Source organism: Martes martes (assembly GCF_963455335.1).
Source record: "Martes martes genome assembly, chromosome: Y".
Classification (NCBI taxonomy): domain Eukaryota; kingdom Metazoa; phylum Chordata; class Mammalia; order Carnivora; family Mustelidae; genus Martes; species Martes martes.
Window position 1 is genome coordinate 17,334,810 of NC_137907.1, and position 19,766 is coordinate 17,354,575.

At 38.2% G+C, this 19,766-nt stretch overlaps 1 protein-coding gene across 1 annotated transcript in view; it reads right to left on the reverse strand.

The window, feature by feature from the left end:
• Nucleotides 1-10,342: 10,342 nt before the first annotated feature.
• WWC3 (WWC family member 3) overlaps nt 10,343-19,766 on the reverse strand; it is a 184,534-nt gene continuing 175,110 nt past the window's right edge. Inside the window, exons 21-23 of the mRNA XM_080795962.1 lie at nt 15,563-15,790; nt 12,830-12,957; nt 10,343-11,810 (exon numbers count right to left, since the gene is read on the reverse strand). Of these exons, the coding sequence (XP_080652088.1) occupies nt 11,744-11,810; nt 12,830-12,957; nt 15,563-15,790 (423 nt within the window). The 3' untranslated portion in view covers nt 10,343-11,743. The remainder of the gene's footprint in view (nt 11,811-12,829; nt 12,958-15,562; nt 15,791-19,766) is intronic.

Consider the following 19,766-nt stretch of genomic DNA (forward strand, 5'->3'; position numbering starts at 1 on the left):
ACAAATTAGGCAATCTGGAGGAAAATGACCCATTCCAAGAAACATATAAACTACCAAAACTGCAACAGGAAGAAATAGAAAACTTAAACAGACCCACAACCAGCAAGGAACTTGAAGGAGTAATAAAAAAATCTCCCAACAAACAAGAGCCCAGGGCCTGATGGCTTCCCAGGGGAATTCTACCAGGTATTTAAAGAGTTCATATTTATTCTTCTCAAACTGCTCCAAATATAGAAATGAAAGGAAAACTTACAAGCTTCTTCTATGAGTCCAATAAGACCTTGATGCCAAAACCAGACACAGACTCCACTAAAAAGGAGAATTACAGGGCAATATCCCTGATGAACATGGATGAAAAATTCTCACCAACATACTAGCCAATAGGAGCCAACAGTATTTTAAAGGATTATTCACCATGACCAAGTGGAATTTATTCCTGGGCTGCAGGGGTGGTTCAGCATGTGCAAATGAATCAACATGATACAGCACATTAAAAAAAGGAAGGATAATAACCAGAGGATCCTTTCAATTAATTCAGAAAAAGCATTTGACAAAATACAGCATATTTTCTTGATAAAACCCCCCAAATAATAAAGGCTATATACAAAAACCTGATAGCTAATATCATCCTCTGGGGAAAAAATGAAAGCTTCTCCCCTAAGGTCAAGAACATGACATGGAATGCCCACTCTCACCATTATTGTTCAACACAGTACTAGAAGTCCTAGCCTCAGCAGACAACAAAAAGAAATAAAAGGCATCTGAATTGGCAAAGAACTCAAACACACACACTTCACAGATGATATTATACTCTACACAGAAAACCTAAAAGACTCCACCCCCAAATTGCCAGAACTCATATAGGAATTCAGCAAAGTCCCAGGATATAAAATATATGCACAGAAATCAGTTGCATTTCTACACACTTCTCGTGAAGCAAGAAAGAAATCAGGGAATTGGTTCCATTTTCCATTGCATCCAGAAACATAAGATACCTCAGAATATACCAAACAAAAGAGGTATAGGCTCTTTACTCTGAAAACTATAGAAAGAAACTGAGGAAGACATAAAGAAATAGAAGCACATTACATGCTCATGGATTGGAAGGACAAATATGGTTTAAATATTTATGCCACCCAGAGCAATCTACATATTCAATGCAATCCCTATCAAAATACATTCAACATTTTTCACAGTTCTGGAACAAACAATCTTAAAATTTGTATGGAATCAGAAAGGAACCCAAATAGCCAGTAGAATGTGGAAAAAGAAAACCAAAGCTGGGGCATCACAATTCTGAACTTCAAGCTATAATAATCAAAACAGCATGGCACCAGCACAAAAACAGACACATAGGTCAAAGGAATAGAAGACAAAAACCAAAAATAGTCACTTAACTCAATGTGGTTAACTAATCTTTGACAAAGCAGGAAAGAACATCCAATGGAAGAGAGACAGTCTCTTCAACAAACAATGTTGGAAAAATTGCACAGCCATATGCAGAAGAATGTAACCGGACCACTTTCTTACATTGTACACAAAAATAAACTGAAAATGGATGAAAGAACAAAATGTAAGACAGGATCTATCAAAATCTACAAGCAGCAACCTCTTCTGCCTCAGCCACAGGAACTCCTCGCTAGACACGTCTCGAAAGGCCAGGGAAACAAAAGTAAAAAGGAACTATTGGGATATCAGGATAAAAAGTTTTGCACAGCAAAGGAAACAGTTGGCAAAACTAAGAGGCAACCTAACCTATAAAATGGGAGAAGATATTTCCAAACATCTTATCAGACAAGGGGCTGGCTAGTGTCCAAAATCTAGGAGGTGCCTGAGTGGCTCAGTGGGTTAAAGCCTCTGTCTTTGGCTCAGGTCATGATCCCAGGGTCCTGGAATCGAGCCCCTTGTCGGGCTCTCTGCTCAGCAGGGAACCTACTTCTCTTCCTCTTTCTCTGCCTCTCTGCTTACTTGTGATCTCTGTCAAACAAACAAACAAATAAATAAATAAATAAATAAAATCTTAAAAAAAAATCCATAAAGAACTTACCAAACTCCACAGAGAAAATAAAGAAATGTGCAGCAGACATGAACAGACAATTGTCCAAAGTAAACATACAGATGGCTAACAGACACATGAAAAAATGCTCTACATTTTCCCCTGGTACCAGGGGAAATACAAATAAAAACTACAATGAAATACCACCTCACACTGGTCAGCATGGCTCAATTTAACAACTCAGGAAATAAGAGATGTTGGCAGGATGCGGAGAAAGGGGAACCCTCCTACACTGCTGGTGGGAATGCAAGCTGGTGCAGCCACTCTGGAAACCAGTATGGAGGTTCCTCAGAAAGTTGAAAATAGAACTATCCTATGGCCCAGCAATTGCACTACTGGTTATTTACCTGAAAGGATACAAATGTAGTGATCCAAAGGGGCACGCGCATGCCAATGTTTACAGCAGCAATGTCCACGATAGCCAAACTGTGGGAGAAGCCCAGATGTCCATGGACTGATGAATGGATAAAGAAGATATATACAAGGTATATACACATGAAGATGTGGCACACACACACACGGAACATTAGTCATCAAAAAGAATAAAATCTTGCAATATATATACACACATCTACACAAGATATATTAAGATGTGACATATATGTATATATAGATGATATATGTGTATATATGACATATACACCAGGAATATTAGCCATCAAAAAGAATGAAATCTTGCCATTTACAATGACATGGAACTAGAAGGTATTATGCTAAGCAAAATAAGTCAGAGAAAGATAAACACCATGTGATTATTAATTATTAATTCATAAGTGGAATTTAAGAAATAGATGAACATAGGGAAAGGGAAATAAAAATAAAAGACAAAATGAGAGAGAGAGAGACAAACCATAAGAGACTCTTAACTCTAGGGAACAAACTGAAAGTTGTTGAAGAGGAGGGGGTGAGGGGATGAGGTATTTGGGCAATGTGATGAGCACTGGATATTACATGCAACTGACCAATCACTGAATTATACCGCGAAAACTAATAATTTATATGGTAACTAACTGAATTTAAAGATTTTATTTATTTATTTGTCAGAGAGAGAGAGAGAGAGCGCGAGCAAGCACTGGCAGACGGAGGCAGAGGGAGAAGCAGGCTCCCTGCCAAGCAAGGAGCCCGATGTGGGACTCGATCCCAGGATGCTGGGATCATGACCTGAGCCAAAGGCATCTGCTTAACCAACTGAGCCACCCAGGTGTCCCTGTGATAACTCATTGAATTTAAATTAATTTTTTTTAATGAAAACAGGAGTGAAGGACTTTGGATTCAGCCAAATCATTTTCAAGTATAAAATGCACAGGCAATATAATATCAACATACAAGAACTCCAGTGTTCTAATAGGCTCTTTCTGGGAAATTTAACTATATATTTTAGCTATATATATATATACTCCTGCAGCCCCCAAATAAATCCCACTGGGTCATGGTGAAGAATCATTTTAAAGTACTGTTGGATCCTATTGGCTAGTACGTTGGTGAGAATTTTTCACCCACATTCATCAGAGATATTGCCTGTAATTCTTCTTTTTAGTGGGGTCTATGTCTGGTTTTGACATCAAGGTCTTGTTGGACTCATAGAAGAAGTTTGTAAGTCTTCCTTCCATTTCTATATTTGGAGCAGTTTGATTTACACACATAACTTTACAAAATACTAAAAGGAGATGGCAACAATGAGACTGATATCTTTAAGAATGACAGAAATACTTTATTTTATATATATATATATGTGTGTGTGTGTGTTTCAAACATATTTAAGGTGTCTTGTTATATAAATTATATAAAGAATATAAAAGTATGTATATATAAATATGAACGTATGTATATATAAAATACTCACAAAACCTAACACAAAACAATGGTTTAAAAAAGAGAATATGTATATTGAAATATAGGTCTGAAAATCCGCATTTTCACAGCTATCAGAGAATGAGGACTTAAAAGTATTATGACAAAATAATAAGCATGTTGATTAACTTCTTGTTATTAACTTCTAGTTACATGTGTATATATATGTATATATAATTTCTATATAACATATATAAAACTTCTAGTTATTATTAAAGGTCTACTTATTAACTAGAACTTAACAGGATATACTTTGTTTTTATAGAAGTTTTAAAATATTTATTTATTTAAGTAATTTGTACACCCAAAATGGGGCTTGAACTCACAATGCCAGGATCAAGAGTCACACATTTCTCCAACTGACCCAGCCAGGAATCTCTACAGGATAAACTTTAAATCCAACACAAAGGAGAAGGTGAGGAAAGAAGATACTTTCTAATTTAAATGCTGCTTATTATAGAAATCAACAGATACTAAGTAAATAAAAAGTCACTAAAAGAGTATACAAATATATATATTAAATAATGTAACCAGAATACAATGCAAATGTAAATGGCACACATTTGCAAAATAGGTTACAGTAAATATTATATGTCTATAACTTTGAACACATTTTAAAAACCAGAAATAAGGTCATACATATCAATAAAATTCCCAAATGTAATAGATTAAAACATTTTTAGATTAACAAAAATTGAAAGCTAATCTGTGTATAAAGAAACATATGTAGCTAAAATACAAAGGTTGAAAATAAGAAATTTACAGAAATATGCCCGGAAAATGCAAATAAAATATAAGTAGCTATCACATTGAGTCTAAAAAGCATTGACAGACAAATTCTTAATGCTATAATGCACAATGGTTTAAGTATTAACAATTTGCACTTAACACAGCAAAATGTTCAAGAGTAGAAATATCTAGGATGCAAAGAAAAGTAGATATACACTACCATTATATATTATATATGGGCATATTATATAATGTTAATAATCTAGGGTAGATGAAATGGAAAAAAATTGACAAAAATATAGAAAATCTAGAAACGTGATCTGTAACAAAGTGGATACTGGGTTGAGTGTATATAATTATGGACACTGTACACAATATTCTTACTGGTTTGTTATTATTAAGTAATCTCTATGCCCAACATTGTAGGGCTCAGACTCATGACCCATCCACCCTGCCGCAAGATTAAGAGTTGCATGTTCTACTGACTGAGACTGAGCCAGCCAGGCGTCCCTATAGAAAACATTCTTGCTTTCATTGTGGCATTCAGAGAAACTACCTATAACTTAAACTGAAGAGAAAACAAATTTAAAATGACACACGTACCTAAGTATCTCCTAAGTTAGCAAGGAAATACAAAGAGCAATTACAGGATTGTTACAAATAATGATAGTTAAAACATATCCATTGACAGTGGGAAAATGAATAGTACCAATTTGGTTCTAGCTATATAAATAGTAAAACGTAACATACCCAATCCAAACAACTATTTTAAAAAGAATATTTAAGGGAAAAAAGTACACCTAAGTAAGCCGCAAAAAAAAAAAAAAACCAGTATTTCACAAACTATTACAATTAAAACCAAATGCTGATTATCTTTAAAATAAGAACCCTAATTATTTTTTTAAGAACCGTAATTAAATATATAATACCGAATCTAATAAAGAAAAGTGAGAAAGGCAAATACACAAAGTTAATTAAAAAATAGAAAGTAATTATGAAAATGAAAGTACAAAAGACATTAACTTGTATGGCTCTATACACAATAATTTTAAGACACAGATGAAATAGTTTTAAAACATAGATTACCAAAATTAACCTTAAGATTCAAGTATAAAAAGGTCAATTCCACACATGAAATACAGTAGAAAAGAACTCCTTTTAATTTTATAACACTTAATAAAATAGTAATTGATGAATGTTTTCCTTAATATCATTAATCTATTTGTTTAATTCGCTCTTAAAGCCAACACCTGGTTTAATGTAGAAATCCTAGTATTTCACTAAAGTCAAAAAATAATAAAATAGCTTTGTTGGTATATGGTGTGTATGTATTTCTTTGTTTTCTATGCTTACATGTAAAATTTAATACATATTACATACGTAAATATACAGATACTTACAAAGGTAAAAGTGCAATATTCAAAGAAGTGTTAAGACCTTCATGACCTTGTTTTCCCATGATTTCTTAGTATGAAAACTATCAAAAGCATAAGCAACAAAAATACATTAAGTGAAATTTGTCTAAATAAAAAAACTTTAATGCATCAAAGGTCAAGGAATGAGAAAAAAATATACACAAATCATATGTTTGGTGTTTAATATTCAAAAGATAAAAAAATACATGGCAGCTTTATCACACATAAAAATTCTCCTAAAAACTTAAAAATTCAGCAATATCACTACACATTCCTGGTAGTATTTACCTTAAACACTAAAATAGGAAATTATTTTGTATATGTGTGATGAGGAACCAAGAAAATTAGTAATTATGTAATATTGTACCATTCAGCTTTAACTCTAGAAGAGCCAAAGGTTTACAGTAGTCAAACTAACTCTTTATCAGGAGAAATGTGATATGAAGGTGTATTTTAGTCATGGTTCTCCAGAGAAATAAAACCAATAGCATCTGTACTTGTTGTTATTTATTATTTGGTATTGGATCATGTGATTACATAAGCTGAAAAGTCTCCAGATCTGCAGCAGCAAGATAAAGTTCCAGGAGAAACAGTGGTTAATGTACCAATCCAAAAGCTGACCTGCTTGAGACACAGGAAAGTCAGTATTTCAGCTGAAGCTAGAAGGGTGGAAGAATCCAAAGTTCCAGGTCAAGCGGTCAGGCAGGAGGAGTTCCCAGATTTGCAGAAGATCAGCCATTTGGTTTCATTCAGTTTTTAACAATTGGAAGCCCATCACATGGGGGAGGGCTATCACTTAGTGCACAATTCAAATGTCAATCTTATCCAGAAATACCCTGATAGACACATTTAGAACATTGTTTGCCCAAAAGTCTGGGCACCCTGTGTCCCAATCAAGTTGACATACAAAATTAACCACCATAAACCCACATTGCCAACATGACCTCCATATGACTCTCCTTAAACCATACTTAATTTCCGAACAAAGACAATAAGAAGGGTGTAATTCTGCCTAACTACCCTATGTACAACTGGAAACACACTAATGCTTCCCCAGAAAAGGAAGTAAAGTCTTGAGTGGTATTTACTCTTCTTGAAATCCTGTAATTTAAATAAATGACAAAAAATTAATAGTACTTAAACACTACACTATAAAGTCAATACATCTAATGTTTGATGGTAAAATAAGAAAACACAACACATACTTATTTCACTAGGAAAGGCCACATGGCACACTAGAAAGCAAGCATCTGCAGCATGAAAGAGCCATCATCCAAATTCTATTACACTAGCCTCCAGAACGGTGAAAAAATAAATTTCTGTTGTTTAAGCCATCCATTCTATGGTGCTTTGTTACAGCAGCCTGAAGTGAGCTGGTTTCCTAATGGGTATTTTTGCAAAAAAATGGGAAAGCTAAAATTTAGGATTGCAACTGTTCCTGAAGTCCCCAAAATACTGAAAATAAGAACAACGTTGGAGGTTTCATACTTCCTGATTTCAAAATTTACTACAAAGCTATAGTTATCAAAATAGTGTAGTTATGCCATAAAGATAAGTACATGTACCTATGGAATTAAATAGCCTAGAAATAGACCCATACAACTATGTTAATTGATTTTCAACAAGGATGCCATTTGGAAAAATATGAATATTTTTTTCAACAAATGGTGGATGGACAAATGGATATCTACACACATAAGAATGATGTTAGAATCCTACTACACTTGATATGCAAAAACTAACTTATAAAACGGATTGACAATAAACTAAACCATAAAACTAACAGAAGAAAGGGTTAGATCTTCATGACCTTGGGTTTGCAAATGGTCTCTTAGATATCAGAGTAAAAGCATGAGCCACACACACACACACACAAAAGATAAATTGGACTCACTGAAAATTGAAATTTTCTGCCATAAAGAACACAATAGAAATTTTAAAAGGCAGTGTAAAAAAAAGGGAGAAAATATTTGCAATCGTATACCCAATTAAGTGTCTAATAACATAGTACAAATGAAGAACTCATACAATTCAATGACAATGAAAATAACTGTTAAGAAATTGCCGAAGAGGGCGCCTGGGTGGCTTAGTGGGGTTAAGTCTCTGCCTTCGGCTCAGGTCATGATCTCCAGGTCCTGAGATCAAGTCCCGCATCAGGCTCTCTGCTCAGCAGGGAGCCTGCTTCCCCCTCTCTCTGCCTGCCTCTCTGCCTACTTGTGATCTCTCTCTGTGTCAAATAAATGAAATCTTTAAAAAAAAAGTGCCAAAGGACTTTATGACATTTTGTTTTATATTAAGAAATATATCTATATATATTGGTGTTTGCTCAAGATTATTCCTGACATAGAGTTCCAATAAGAAATACAGGAGCATCTTTTCTTGTAACATGTATGTTTTATTGATGATGACTTTTTTTTTAAGATTTTATTTATTTTTGCACATATGCGCTAGAGAGAGAGAGAGAAAGAGAAGGAGGGAAAGACGAGGGGGAGGAGCGGTAGGAGAGGGAGAACCAGACTCATCACTGAGCTGGGAACCCTACACAGGTCTGGATCCCAGGACCCCAAGATCAGGACCTGAGCCGAAGGCAGACGCTTAACTGATCACTCAGGCACTCTGTTGCTGACTACTGAAATACTTCAAGAAAAAAATGTGAAACAGTATCTTTTGTTATTTAAAATTTGTTATAAAATTTAAGTTTCTGTTAATGATGGCAACCTTAGAAAGCCCTACGTAACCAAAGGATGGGAAATGAAATATTTACAGATGAAGTATCATGTAGGGACAGCTTCAAATATGAGAAGTGCATGGAAGTGCAGGTGACTGATTCATATTGGTGTTGGGTGAGAGGACCATGGGGATTGGTTTTGGTATTCTGTTTTTAGACATTAATTGCTATAACATAAAACAAATTAAAAAACACATTTCTACTCTGTTCTTTAAAAGACTAGTTTAATTTTAAGAATTTCAAACAATACAAATGACTAAAAAAAACTGGTGACAAAAACAGAGAAATAGTGATTATAACTTATTCCCAAAATATAGGGATATTTATTTAAGCAGTGTTCAACCAGTTTCACAATGCAGTGATCAGCTGAAGTAGAAAAAAAAATTCTCTCTGTCTCAAGTATTATTTTCAGAGAAGCTTGCAGAAGAATTCCAATAGCTTTTTTGAAAAGGGATATAAATATTATTAATTCCAACTCTGACCACCTTGACTGGAATTGTTCATCAGAAAGCACAGCATATTAGCACATTTTAAGTCATAATTTGTGACACTTTCATAAAGGAGGCAATTTGTCTATTGCAGTGTTTAATAATAGTGTGTCATATGCAGAAGGTACTCAGTAAATACCTGTTTTATTTAAAAAATGAACACAGAAAAAACAAATGAATGACTGACTTCTAAATCATAGCTAAAGATATAATATTTTATGCTACCTTATGATGAGGTCATAAAACTTAAGGGCATATAAAAAATAAATGTAAAGCAATAGGACTTTACTTTTCTGATAGTGTTAAGATATCTTAAAGTGTTTCTATCTGTCTACTAAAGTTTGTTAACAATGACTGTTTTCCAGCATGGATAATGAACACTCAAGGAGGCGGATCTCCATGGGCAACATAAAACTTATCTTCACTTGTCTTGATTTTACTTCCTTACTATGATGCCATTTGGCTACAAAAGCAATCACATGTAGGTTATAGCAGGGTGAAATAAAACAGGGGTGGTAAACCCATGAGGCCAGTGAACTGCCATGAAAGTGGGCCTTTATTTGTGTTTGGTTAAGGTGGGGTTAAAAACACAACAAGAGAGCCCCAACTCTGTGAAAGAAAAACACTTCAAATAAAAATGTGTGGGAAACTGAGGGGGATAGGAAGGGACTTTGTAAGTAGTGAAATTTATTCAAGAACAGTTGTTTTGAGGATTTTTATATTCGTACAGCTGCTTAAGAGGAGCAGATAGGCAGTGCATCTGAGGAAGTCTCTGCATTAACAGCCATGCACCTGAGACATAATTTGGCATGTACATGCTCTACCCATCCAACGGCAGAGTTTTGTTAGATTTTAAAGTTTCAGCAATTGCATCATTGACCGTGTTGTATGCTTAGGTGGTGGCTGTGATAAGAAATGCTTGTGAGTCTCTAACTACATTATTGGTATTATATACTAAAACACTGATCCAAAAAGGGAGTGTGAGTAGAGAAGACCCGAGGAACAAATACATAGCAACAGATCATAGCATTACTAAGAAGGTACATTGTTATAATAACTCAATTATGAATGAAATGCTTTCACAAAATTTATTTTTAACGCAATTTAGAAGAAAGGCACCTTATACAGAGAGATTTTAGAGCAATGAAAAGAGAGGCGCAGTGATTAAAAGAGCTATTTTCAAGGAAAAAGAGAGGGGGTAGGGGTGTACAGGATGAGCTGTATTTTCTTTTACATTTTGTGTAACTTAACTTTCTTTACTCACACAGGGCCTCACAAAAGAGAGTGCATTTCATATATAATAAATATGCATATGGCAAAATATTTAGATCATTTGACATTTTAAAAGAATACAGATATATTTTTATTACATAAATTTTTTTTTTGCTCATGAACTACTTCTAAGATTTCTTAAGAAATACTGGGCAGACTCCAGTATTGGGGAGGTGGGGGGCGGATTTTGATTTAAATCAAATACTCTCCTGTAAGTGACTCCCTGGGCAAGTGTCACTCCCCACATGTGCTCGCTTCCTTCCCCAGACAAGCGCCTTCAAAGGCCATCACGTCTGTGTCACAGCACTCTGTCCACCCGCGGACTCACGGATTCTCTGAAAACGCGCGCTCCTAGCTCTCGTGGCTTCCCTTCGTGACAGAGCCGTAGTGCAGGAGCTCCACGCGGTCTCGTCGGTCATGATCATCGGATGGGGCAGGCTCCAAGGGGGGCTGCCGGAGGTCTGCTGAGGGCGGGCAGTGCAGACGGCCACCCTGGACCCGCAGGCCGGAGGCCGGGCTGCGGGGGCCGGGAGCCTGCCCCAGACTCATGGCGAGCGCACAAAGACGCAGATGGCAAGAGAGGCGGCCGGTGCGCCGGCCGCACGGGGAACAGCTCGGCTCGCACGGCCCGTGGGTCGCCCGCAGGGCCGCAGCGCGTGCAACCGTGAGCAAAGGCAGAGTGCGGAGCGTGCGAGATACGCGGTAGGTACACGCGGGAAACGGATACAAGTGACGCGCTCAGCACAGAGTGTTTGCGGCTTGGGTGGCAGAAACAGAACCGGCCCCAAAGCTCCATTGTAACCGCATGACAAATACTGAAGCACAAAAGTTTAGTCTTTAAAATACAAATTAAAGTCAGTATTTTTCTTCAAGGAAAAAAAGTATTATAAATAAATTACAATACAAAGAATTTGCCTGAACTCATTCGTCTTCCACCCTGTAAGTCTAATAAAATAGTGTAAAAACTGTACACTATTAACATGATACTTGATCTTTTCAAAATAACCCTGTTTTGAGATGTTAATTTCACAAAAAGGAAAAGTTAAACTCTGCTGTCAGTTATAAAATACATATTTATAGAGTTTTTAGTACAAAATGTTATTAAAACTTTTGCATAAATATTTTAAAGACAAATTTACCTCGTCCAAAAACTTCATGAAAATGAAACACACCGATGAACACTTCAAGTGTACAACACACTACATCAAACATCATCAACTGGCAGAAGAGGTATGTTAATTGTTGGTCTTCTAAAAAATGCTATCTTCTCCCTAGGTTTGGAAAGAATTACAGGTCACAGCATAATATGAACACCCTGAAAGCTGTCATGAGGCTCTCCTATTAATAATCACTCTTCATGCTTATAGAACAAAGAGAACTTGTCATAATACAAATGTTTCCATACAAATTCTCAAAATTGTAGAAGTTATGATATTTTGATAAGGACACGGATTTATCTCCACTGCTTAGAACAGTGCCTACTATCTAGTAAGTTTGCAATAAATGTTTTATTAATAAATAAGTACATTTCAAAATATGAGCTCAAAATTACTTGAAAGAAGACAGTTAAAATATTTTATATTATTTCAAAATAGAGACATAAAAATTAAAGGTACAAAAAAACATAAAGGCAAAAGTAAAGCACAAAAGAGTACAGCTATAACTGTGTAGTTCCAATTACATTAAAAAAAAATCAAAGCCCATTTATGTTACTAAAATTATTGATAGTGGTTAAAAAAATATCTTCAGGATTTGGGAATGCTGATAATGTTTTGATTCTTGTAATGTTTATGATAACTCACTATATTCATATATTATATTCATATATTCACTATATTCATATATAATTAACTTATATTTATAAAATAAGGACAGTTATATATATGCTATATATACATGTATGTATAGTATGTCCAATCAAAAGTTAATTTAAAAGGGCAAAGGTGGTACATATATTTACATGTGTAAATCACTGTTAAATACAATGGCAAACGTTTGGAAAAAAGTAGCTACATAAGCAAATTATATTTACTACATGAAACTACAGTCATGAAAAAAATAACAGATTATGTAGCAACATCTGGTATTTTCATTCTTAAAAGCTAAATGCAAAATTAAACATAAATGATAACTTTTTTAAAAGATAAGAAAACACCAAATGCTAACAGGAACGAGAATTCCTGTTCTGTTCTCAACTTTTTTTTTTTTTTAATATTTACTTTACTTTTTATAATGATAATGGCAAGACAGTAAAAAGCAAGCAAGGAGGTGGGCCTACAGCCTTCCCTACCTGAAGGTCTGCACTTGGATGGGCTCCTGGTGGCTCTGCCTGCGCAGCCGGCGCACCCCTCTGGAGGCCTTCTTCAGCATCTTCTCAGTTGCCTGTTCTTGATGGAAGTCAAGTTTGGTCTGTCTTGTCTGGAATGGCAACATTGGATGAACGAGACATTTTTACTTCTAATTTTAAGGAAGAAGGAATAACGCTACTTCCAGCTCTGGGGTCCTACATGGGAGAAAGGCTGCCCCATCCACACACACCGTGGCCACAGCAAATCTTCCCAGGAGCTACCAGTGTGTCTGGGATCATCCCTTGCAGACATCACAACATTCCACCACAAAGTGGAGAGTGCCAATACCAGCAGTAGGGCTTGGGGATCCTTCCAGCAGTCCCTCACCTGAGGAAGCTGCAAAAGAGTTGGGTCAGCATTAATACAAGAAATGATAAGAATCAAATAATCCTCTCAATAGGTGCAGAAAAAGCATTTGACCAAATACAGCATCCTTCCTCGATAAAACCCCTCAACTATGAAGAGGTAGGGGGCACCCACGTCAACGTCTTGAAGTCTACATACAAAAGACGCACAGCTAATATCCTCCTCAATGGGGCACCACTGAGAGCATTCCCCATAAGGAAAAGGACAGGACCACGATGGGGACATGTCCACTCTCACCACTCTTATTCCTCCTAGTTCCCTAAGTCATAGTTTCTGCCATCTGACCACCAAAAGAAATCAAAGGCATCCAAGTTGGCAAAGAAGAAATCACATGATCACTCCCAGCAGATGTCCTGAGAATCCATATAGAAACCCAAAAGACTCCATAAAAATTATAAGCATAAAAAGAGAATGAAATGTGCCAGAACTGGTCTGGGAATTCACCTCTGTCCAGGGTAACACAGCAACACACAGAAGTCGCTTCCATTTCTGCACACTCATAATGAAGCAGCCCAGAGAGTCCTCAAGGAATTGCTCCTGTTCCCAATTACAACCCAAGCCATAAGATACCTAGGAGGAAGCCTCAGTGAAGAGGTCCAAGAGGTGTGCTCCCCAAACTAGAGACACTTATGAGAGAAACTTAGGTAGACACAAAGAATTGGAAGCCCTTTCCATGCTCATGGACTGGAAGAATAAATCCCATCCCCAGGGTGTAGTCACGACCAACAGTGATGTCCACAGGTAAAGGAATCCCTATGAAAGTGACACCAGCATTTTTCACAGAGCTGCGACAAATGCTTCTCCAAAGAGGGAAGCACCAGACAAGTCCCCCGAGGAGCCAAGGGAAAGTGGAGAAAGAACACCAAACCCAGAGGCATCCCAATTCGGGACCTCAGGCTAGTGACACAGCTGTCATTGACAGTATGGTCCTGGCACCAAGGGAACAGAAGGGAGAACTCAGACATGGACCCTTCACTTGTTGGTCAAGGAATCTTGGACAGAGCAGGAGGGAATGAATATCCAATGGACAAAAGACAGTCTCCTCCCCAAACGGTGGTGGGAATGCTGGAAGAACAGCCACATGCAGAAGAAGGACACTGGACCCCTCACTTTCTCCATACACAGAAATCCACTCAAAACAGACCAAAGACCTACACGGTAGACAGGAATCTGGCAACATCCTAAAGGAGAAGGCAGGCAGCACCCACTTTGAGCTGGGCTGTAGCAACATATTGCTCCACACATCTCCAGAGGCAAGGGAAACAAAGGCACAAATGAATGACTGGGATGTCATCGGGTTGAAAGCGTTGGGCATTGCCAAGGAAGCAATCAACCAAGCTAAAAGGCAACCTCTGGAATAGAAGAAGAGATCCCCAAATGACACATTCCATCAAGGACTAGTATCCACAGTCTGTAAGAACCCTCTCAAACTAGACACCCTACACAGCAAAATTCCAGCCAAGAAAGGGGCAGAAGATATGAACACACATTGCTCCAAAGAACACACATCCAATGGCTAACAAACACATGATGAAATGCTCCATCACCCTCATCATTCCAAAAATAGAAATCATACCACAGGGAGATGCCACTCCCCACCACTCAGAGTGGCTTAAGTACACAACTTGGGAAACAAAAGTGTGGGCCAGGATGTGGAGAAAGGGTAGTAGCTCTCTTGCCCTCTTGGTGGGAATGCAAGCTGGAACAGTCATTCTGTAAAACAGAGCTACCCCACAACCCAGCAATAGCCCTACTGGGTATTTACTCCAAAAATACAAATGTAGTGATCTGAAGGGGCACCTGCACCCCAATGTTCATAGCAGCACTGTCCACAATGGTCAAAGATGTGGTATATACACACAATGGGATATTACTCAGGCTTCAAAAGAATGAAATCCTGTCATTTGCAACAACATAGATGGTATTAGGCTAAGCTAAATAAGTCAGTCAGAGAAAGACAAACACAATATGATTTCAACATACGTGGAATTTAAGAAAGAAAACAAATGAACACAAGGGAAGGGAAGGGAAAATAAAATAAGATGAAATCAGAGACGGAGACAAACCATTAAGAGTCTTAACCATAGGAAACAAACTGAGGGTTACCAGAGGGGAGGTAGGTGGGGGCAATCGGGAAAATGGGAGATGGGCATTAAGGAGGGCACCCAATGGGCTGAGCACTGGGTATTATACGCAACTGATAAATCACTGAATTATACCCCTGAAACTATTCACATATGTTAACTAAGTGTTTTTAAATTAAAAAAAAAAAAAAGGCATGTATTGGTGCCACATGAACAGCCTCTTACCTGCCTCTCAGCTTCCTTCAGCACGCTCTGGAACCGCTCTTCCCGCAGCACCCAGTGTGGGAGGTCAGTCTGGCCTCGGAGCTGCGCGTCTTCTAACCGCTGCTTCAGTTCCCGCAGGGTGCAGATCTCCTCGTTCAGCTGCCTCTGGCGCATTCTGGAGGCCTGGAGATCCAGCTCCAGATCCAGGGAGGTGCAGGCCATGAGCTTGGCCAGGGAGGACCTGCAGAGCTGCGGGGACGGCGGCTGTGAGCATACATACTGAGACGGCCCTGGAGCGTGCAGTGCAGCCAGCAAGATCGGCCAGCAGCAAGGTCCTTCCAGACCGAATGGGGGCAGGTGAAGCTCAGCTACTGGACAAGTGTTTCTCTACCCATGGTCAATGTCAAACAAACAGGATTTGGGCAAGATTAACTTAAGTCTCCAGTTCAATATTAAGTTAGTGATGCAAAGGGTGTGATTTATTTGCAGAGATAGATCCTTACCTGAGACTGGTAAAACTAAAAAATGGGTACAATCTTAAGTGTTACCGACTAATTAAAAATCTCCATTGTCTTTGATTCTAAAATTTCATTTTGCACTTATATCTAGAAAACACTGTATGCAAAGGTGACTCAGTTTTTTTACAATACGAAAAAAATTATATATAACAGGTAATTAATTAAAACACATTTTAAGGCCAGCATAAAATGTGGCCATAGTAAAAATTGAAAAATATATATATGAGCATGGGGGGGGGGTTCCTTCCATGGCTTCTAAGGGATAGTAAGAAATTTTCCTTGCCTACAAGCAGTTCACTGCCAAGCTTGGGTCACAGTGGGCAAAATTTGTAGCCAGGCTGTTCTGTCACACATAGTCTCAGTGATACAGCCAGCACTACTCTAGCAGCTACCTGTATGAGGTGCTCCTTCTGACCATTTCAAGCAAGAGGGTCAGAGTTGGAAGACTTTCAATATCTAAATGCAAAATATGTCAAGAGCATTATCCCAGTAATTTCCCACAACGGCAAACCACAGCACTCAAAGCACCAGTAGCTGGAGAAACCATGATGGAAACTGGGAACTAAATCCTGGACATGCATATTCCACTCTCTCTTGGACCCCAGGGTTAGCCTGACCCAGCTGAACATAGTCAGATGTTTGTAGGACACTTGAAAGAGAGACCCTGAATTCACTCAGGTGCATCATATCAGAGTTATAACAGAGTTAACCCTGAGGAAGCTGGGTGATAAGAAAGGAATGCGTTTCCCAGTACAGACTGACACATTTCAGCAGAAAAATGTGGAGTATACAAGCACATGCACTTGGCCAGCTACAAGATCACAGTGGTCTAGCCAAATGGAGCTGACGGGAAACAGAATACTGACCCATAAAAGATGGAGAAAAGAAACATCCAAGGGAAGTACCAGCCAACCTACTGGGTCATCATTCTCACAGAATGCTCCCTCTTGCCTGCATAACCTACCATGTGAAGAGTGCCCAGTCCCCAAGGCTGAACAACTTCAGCCTTGGTGAGGGAAATAGCTCTTTAACCCACAAGTGGAGATGTTGCGACTGGGCAATGATCATCAGCTTCTGTCGGCCTTGATCCAGGACATCCAGAAGTAGTCACACCACAATAGTTTCTCACAGTTCTGCTAGCTCTTCACCACCTTCCAGGATGCTTAACTTGCTGAAGGTGTCCTGAGATGATTTGCTCCAGATCTGTATATGGCATCTGGCTCTTCAGTGCCATCGAAGGCCAGAAAGTGATGACCATTTACATCCATCAGGAGTTGGAAGAACCGAGCTCCCCACAGAAGTTGGATTTGTGACTGAGACAGCAGTTTGTGTGTGTATAATGTCATCTTCTTGAAAGAGCTTACCACTCTGGAGTTGTTTGAGAAGACTGCCAACTGGTATAGCATCTACCCACAGCGCACCCACCTTACTCTACTGGCAGGGCCCCACAAGCATCCACATGATTTTGAGCAACAAGATGGTGCAGAATTTCCAAGATCAGTACTATCTCCTCCTCAGTACCTTAAAAGTAAGAACAATGATGGCTACCACTAATCCTAAAATGTGGCCTCTGAGCAGAAGTAGAGCACGTAAGGTAGAGCATACAACTCAACCCCATCAGTTCCCTAGGATGTAGAAATTAGAAATAGCACCACTGTAACCTGAGGTATCGCCTGGCAAACTGTAGCTACAAAGGACTTTGCCTTGTGTATGAAAACCACAGACTAATATCAGCTAAAACTGGATGCAGTATCTGGCATGCAGAAAACCGATGACTCCTCTTTTCTTCCTATTAGACTCCAGCTTTTGAATGGTTTTTTTTTACCTTTCCCAGTCCTGCCATCCAAAAGAAGCAAACAGCGGGAGCATATTCTCTGAAAGAACTCATTTTCTTATTGGAGCCTAGTGCACTGGCTACTTTCATACCACTATAGTGATTCTTTCTCAATACTCCCCCACATTCAGGGAAAGCTCTGCCTCACCCCCAACCTTCTTTACCATCTCTGATAACTGGCTTTGTGACCAGGAGTTCTGACTTATGTAGACAGTTCATTACTACTCTGTCTTCATGATGGTTTCCCTTCTCAGTGAGCCTGGTGAGCATCCATCTTTCTGGTTCATAGATGGGTTGATGGGAATGAGATTTATTCTATGCCTTCTTCTTTCACATTCAATTTTTTCCAAGGACTTCCTGATGCAAAACCCAGAGATGGGCTCACATGTGTGTACTGGTAATGGAGACACCATGATGCATGTGGACAACCCACCAAACAGACCTAGGTGGCCTTGGGAAGGGAGATGGAGAAGGAAAGTGAGAGGCTATAACAACTTTTATCAGGTACATTCTCACAAGTATAAAGGGGATGAGAACAAAATAATTTTTAAGCTCCTTTTATATAATTTTATTTCCTAAACAATCATGGCTAAAGACACCTAGGAAATAAGCATTCCACTGTATGATCGGATGACCATCACAATCACATCAGGCCCCTTTGGATGGACTTAACCAACTTGTATTTAGACAAGAACTTCATTAACCAGTGTCAAACTTGACAAGTTTCCTAGGGAATTCCTATTTTATGTGAGGGGCCCCATTTAAATGTTTATCTTTGTGGGGGGAGGGTGAAGGGTGTATTTAGAGCATTCTGCCTGCATTGGAATGGTTGGATAGCCTTTATTAGTAACCCAGCTATGGGGAAATCTGAATTTCAGGAATGGGTAAACTCAGAAATTGGTCTTTGTCTTGCCTCCGTTTCCTGGGACCAGAGATCTATACTGGCCCAAGGCTTTGACTCTTTGTTAATTTAGGTTTATCTTCCAAAGCACTGCAAAGCCCTATGACCAACTGAGCAGAATGTTAAAATTTCTAAAGTGGAGCTTCTGGGAACTATAGTACTAAGGTCAAAGATGATCAGAATTGGATAAACCTTGTTTTATAGATGGGGAAAGTGAAGCCTCAGGGGAAGGGCAAAGCTACCTCCCTGATGTCACATAGTGATAGAGTGATATAAATTTATCATATAAACCAAGACACTTCTAAGGGTGAAAGGAACTCTAGAACAATTGCACTGATACAACAGATATAGTGTCCCTATAGAGTAAAACAGGCTCCTGATTCCTGTTTTATACTGGGAGGATGGGGGAATAGGTAATACCTTTATTGAGATATAACTCACCTACCATACATTGTACCCATTTATAGTATACAACTCTATGGTTTTTAATAAATTCGCAGAATCAATACATTCAATTTTAGAATATTTTCCTTACTCTCAAAGGAAACCCTGTTTCCCTTAGCAGTCACCTTCCCACTACTACCCGTCCCCCGCCCCTGCCCAAACTCCTCTAGTCCTCAGCAACCATGAATCTACTTTCCATATAGGTTTACCTATTCTGGACATTTCATGTGTACAGAATCACACTGACCTTTCGTTATTTGCTTTTTTACCTAGCATAATGTTTTCTATGGTCATCCATACTGAACATGTATTAGTACTTCAAACCATTTTATAGGTATTACTTCTCTCTGGATATATGTAGCACATTTTGTTTACCCATTCATAATTTATTAATACAGGAGTTCTACTTCTTTAGCTGGAGATAATATACAATAATGTAATATATTATATTATATATAACATATATAACTAATATATAATAATATAATAATGCTGCTTTAAATATATATTTATACAAGTTTTTGCAAA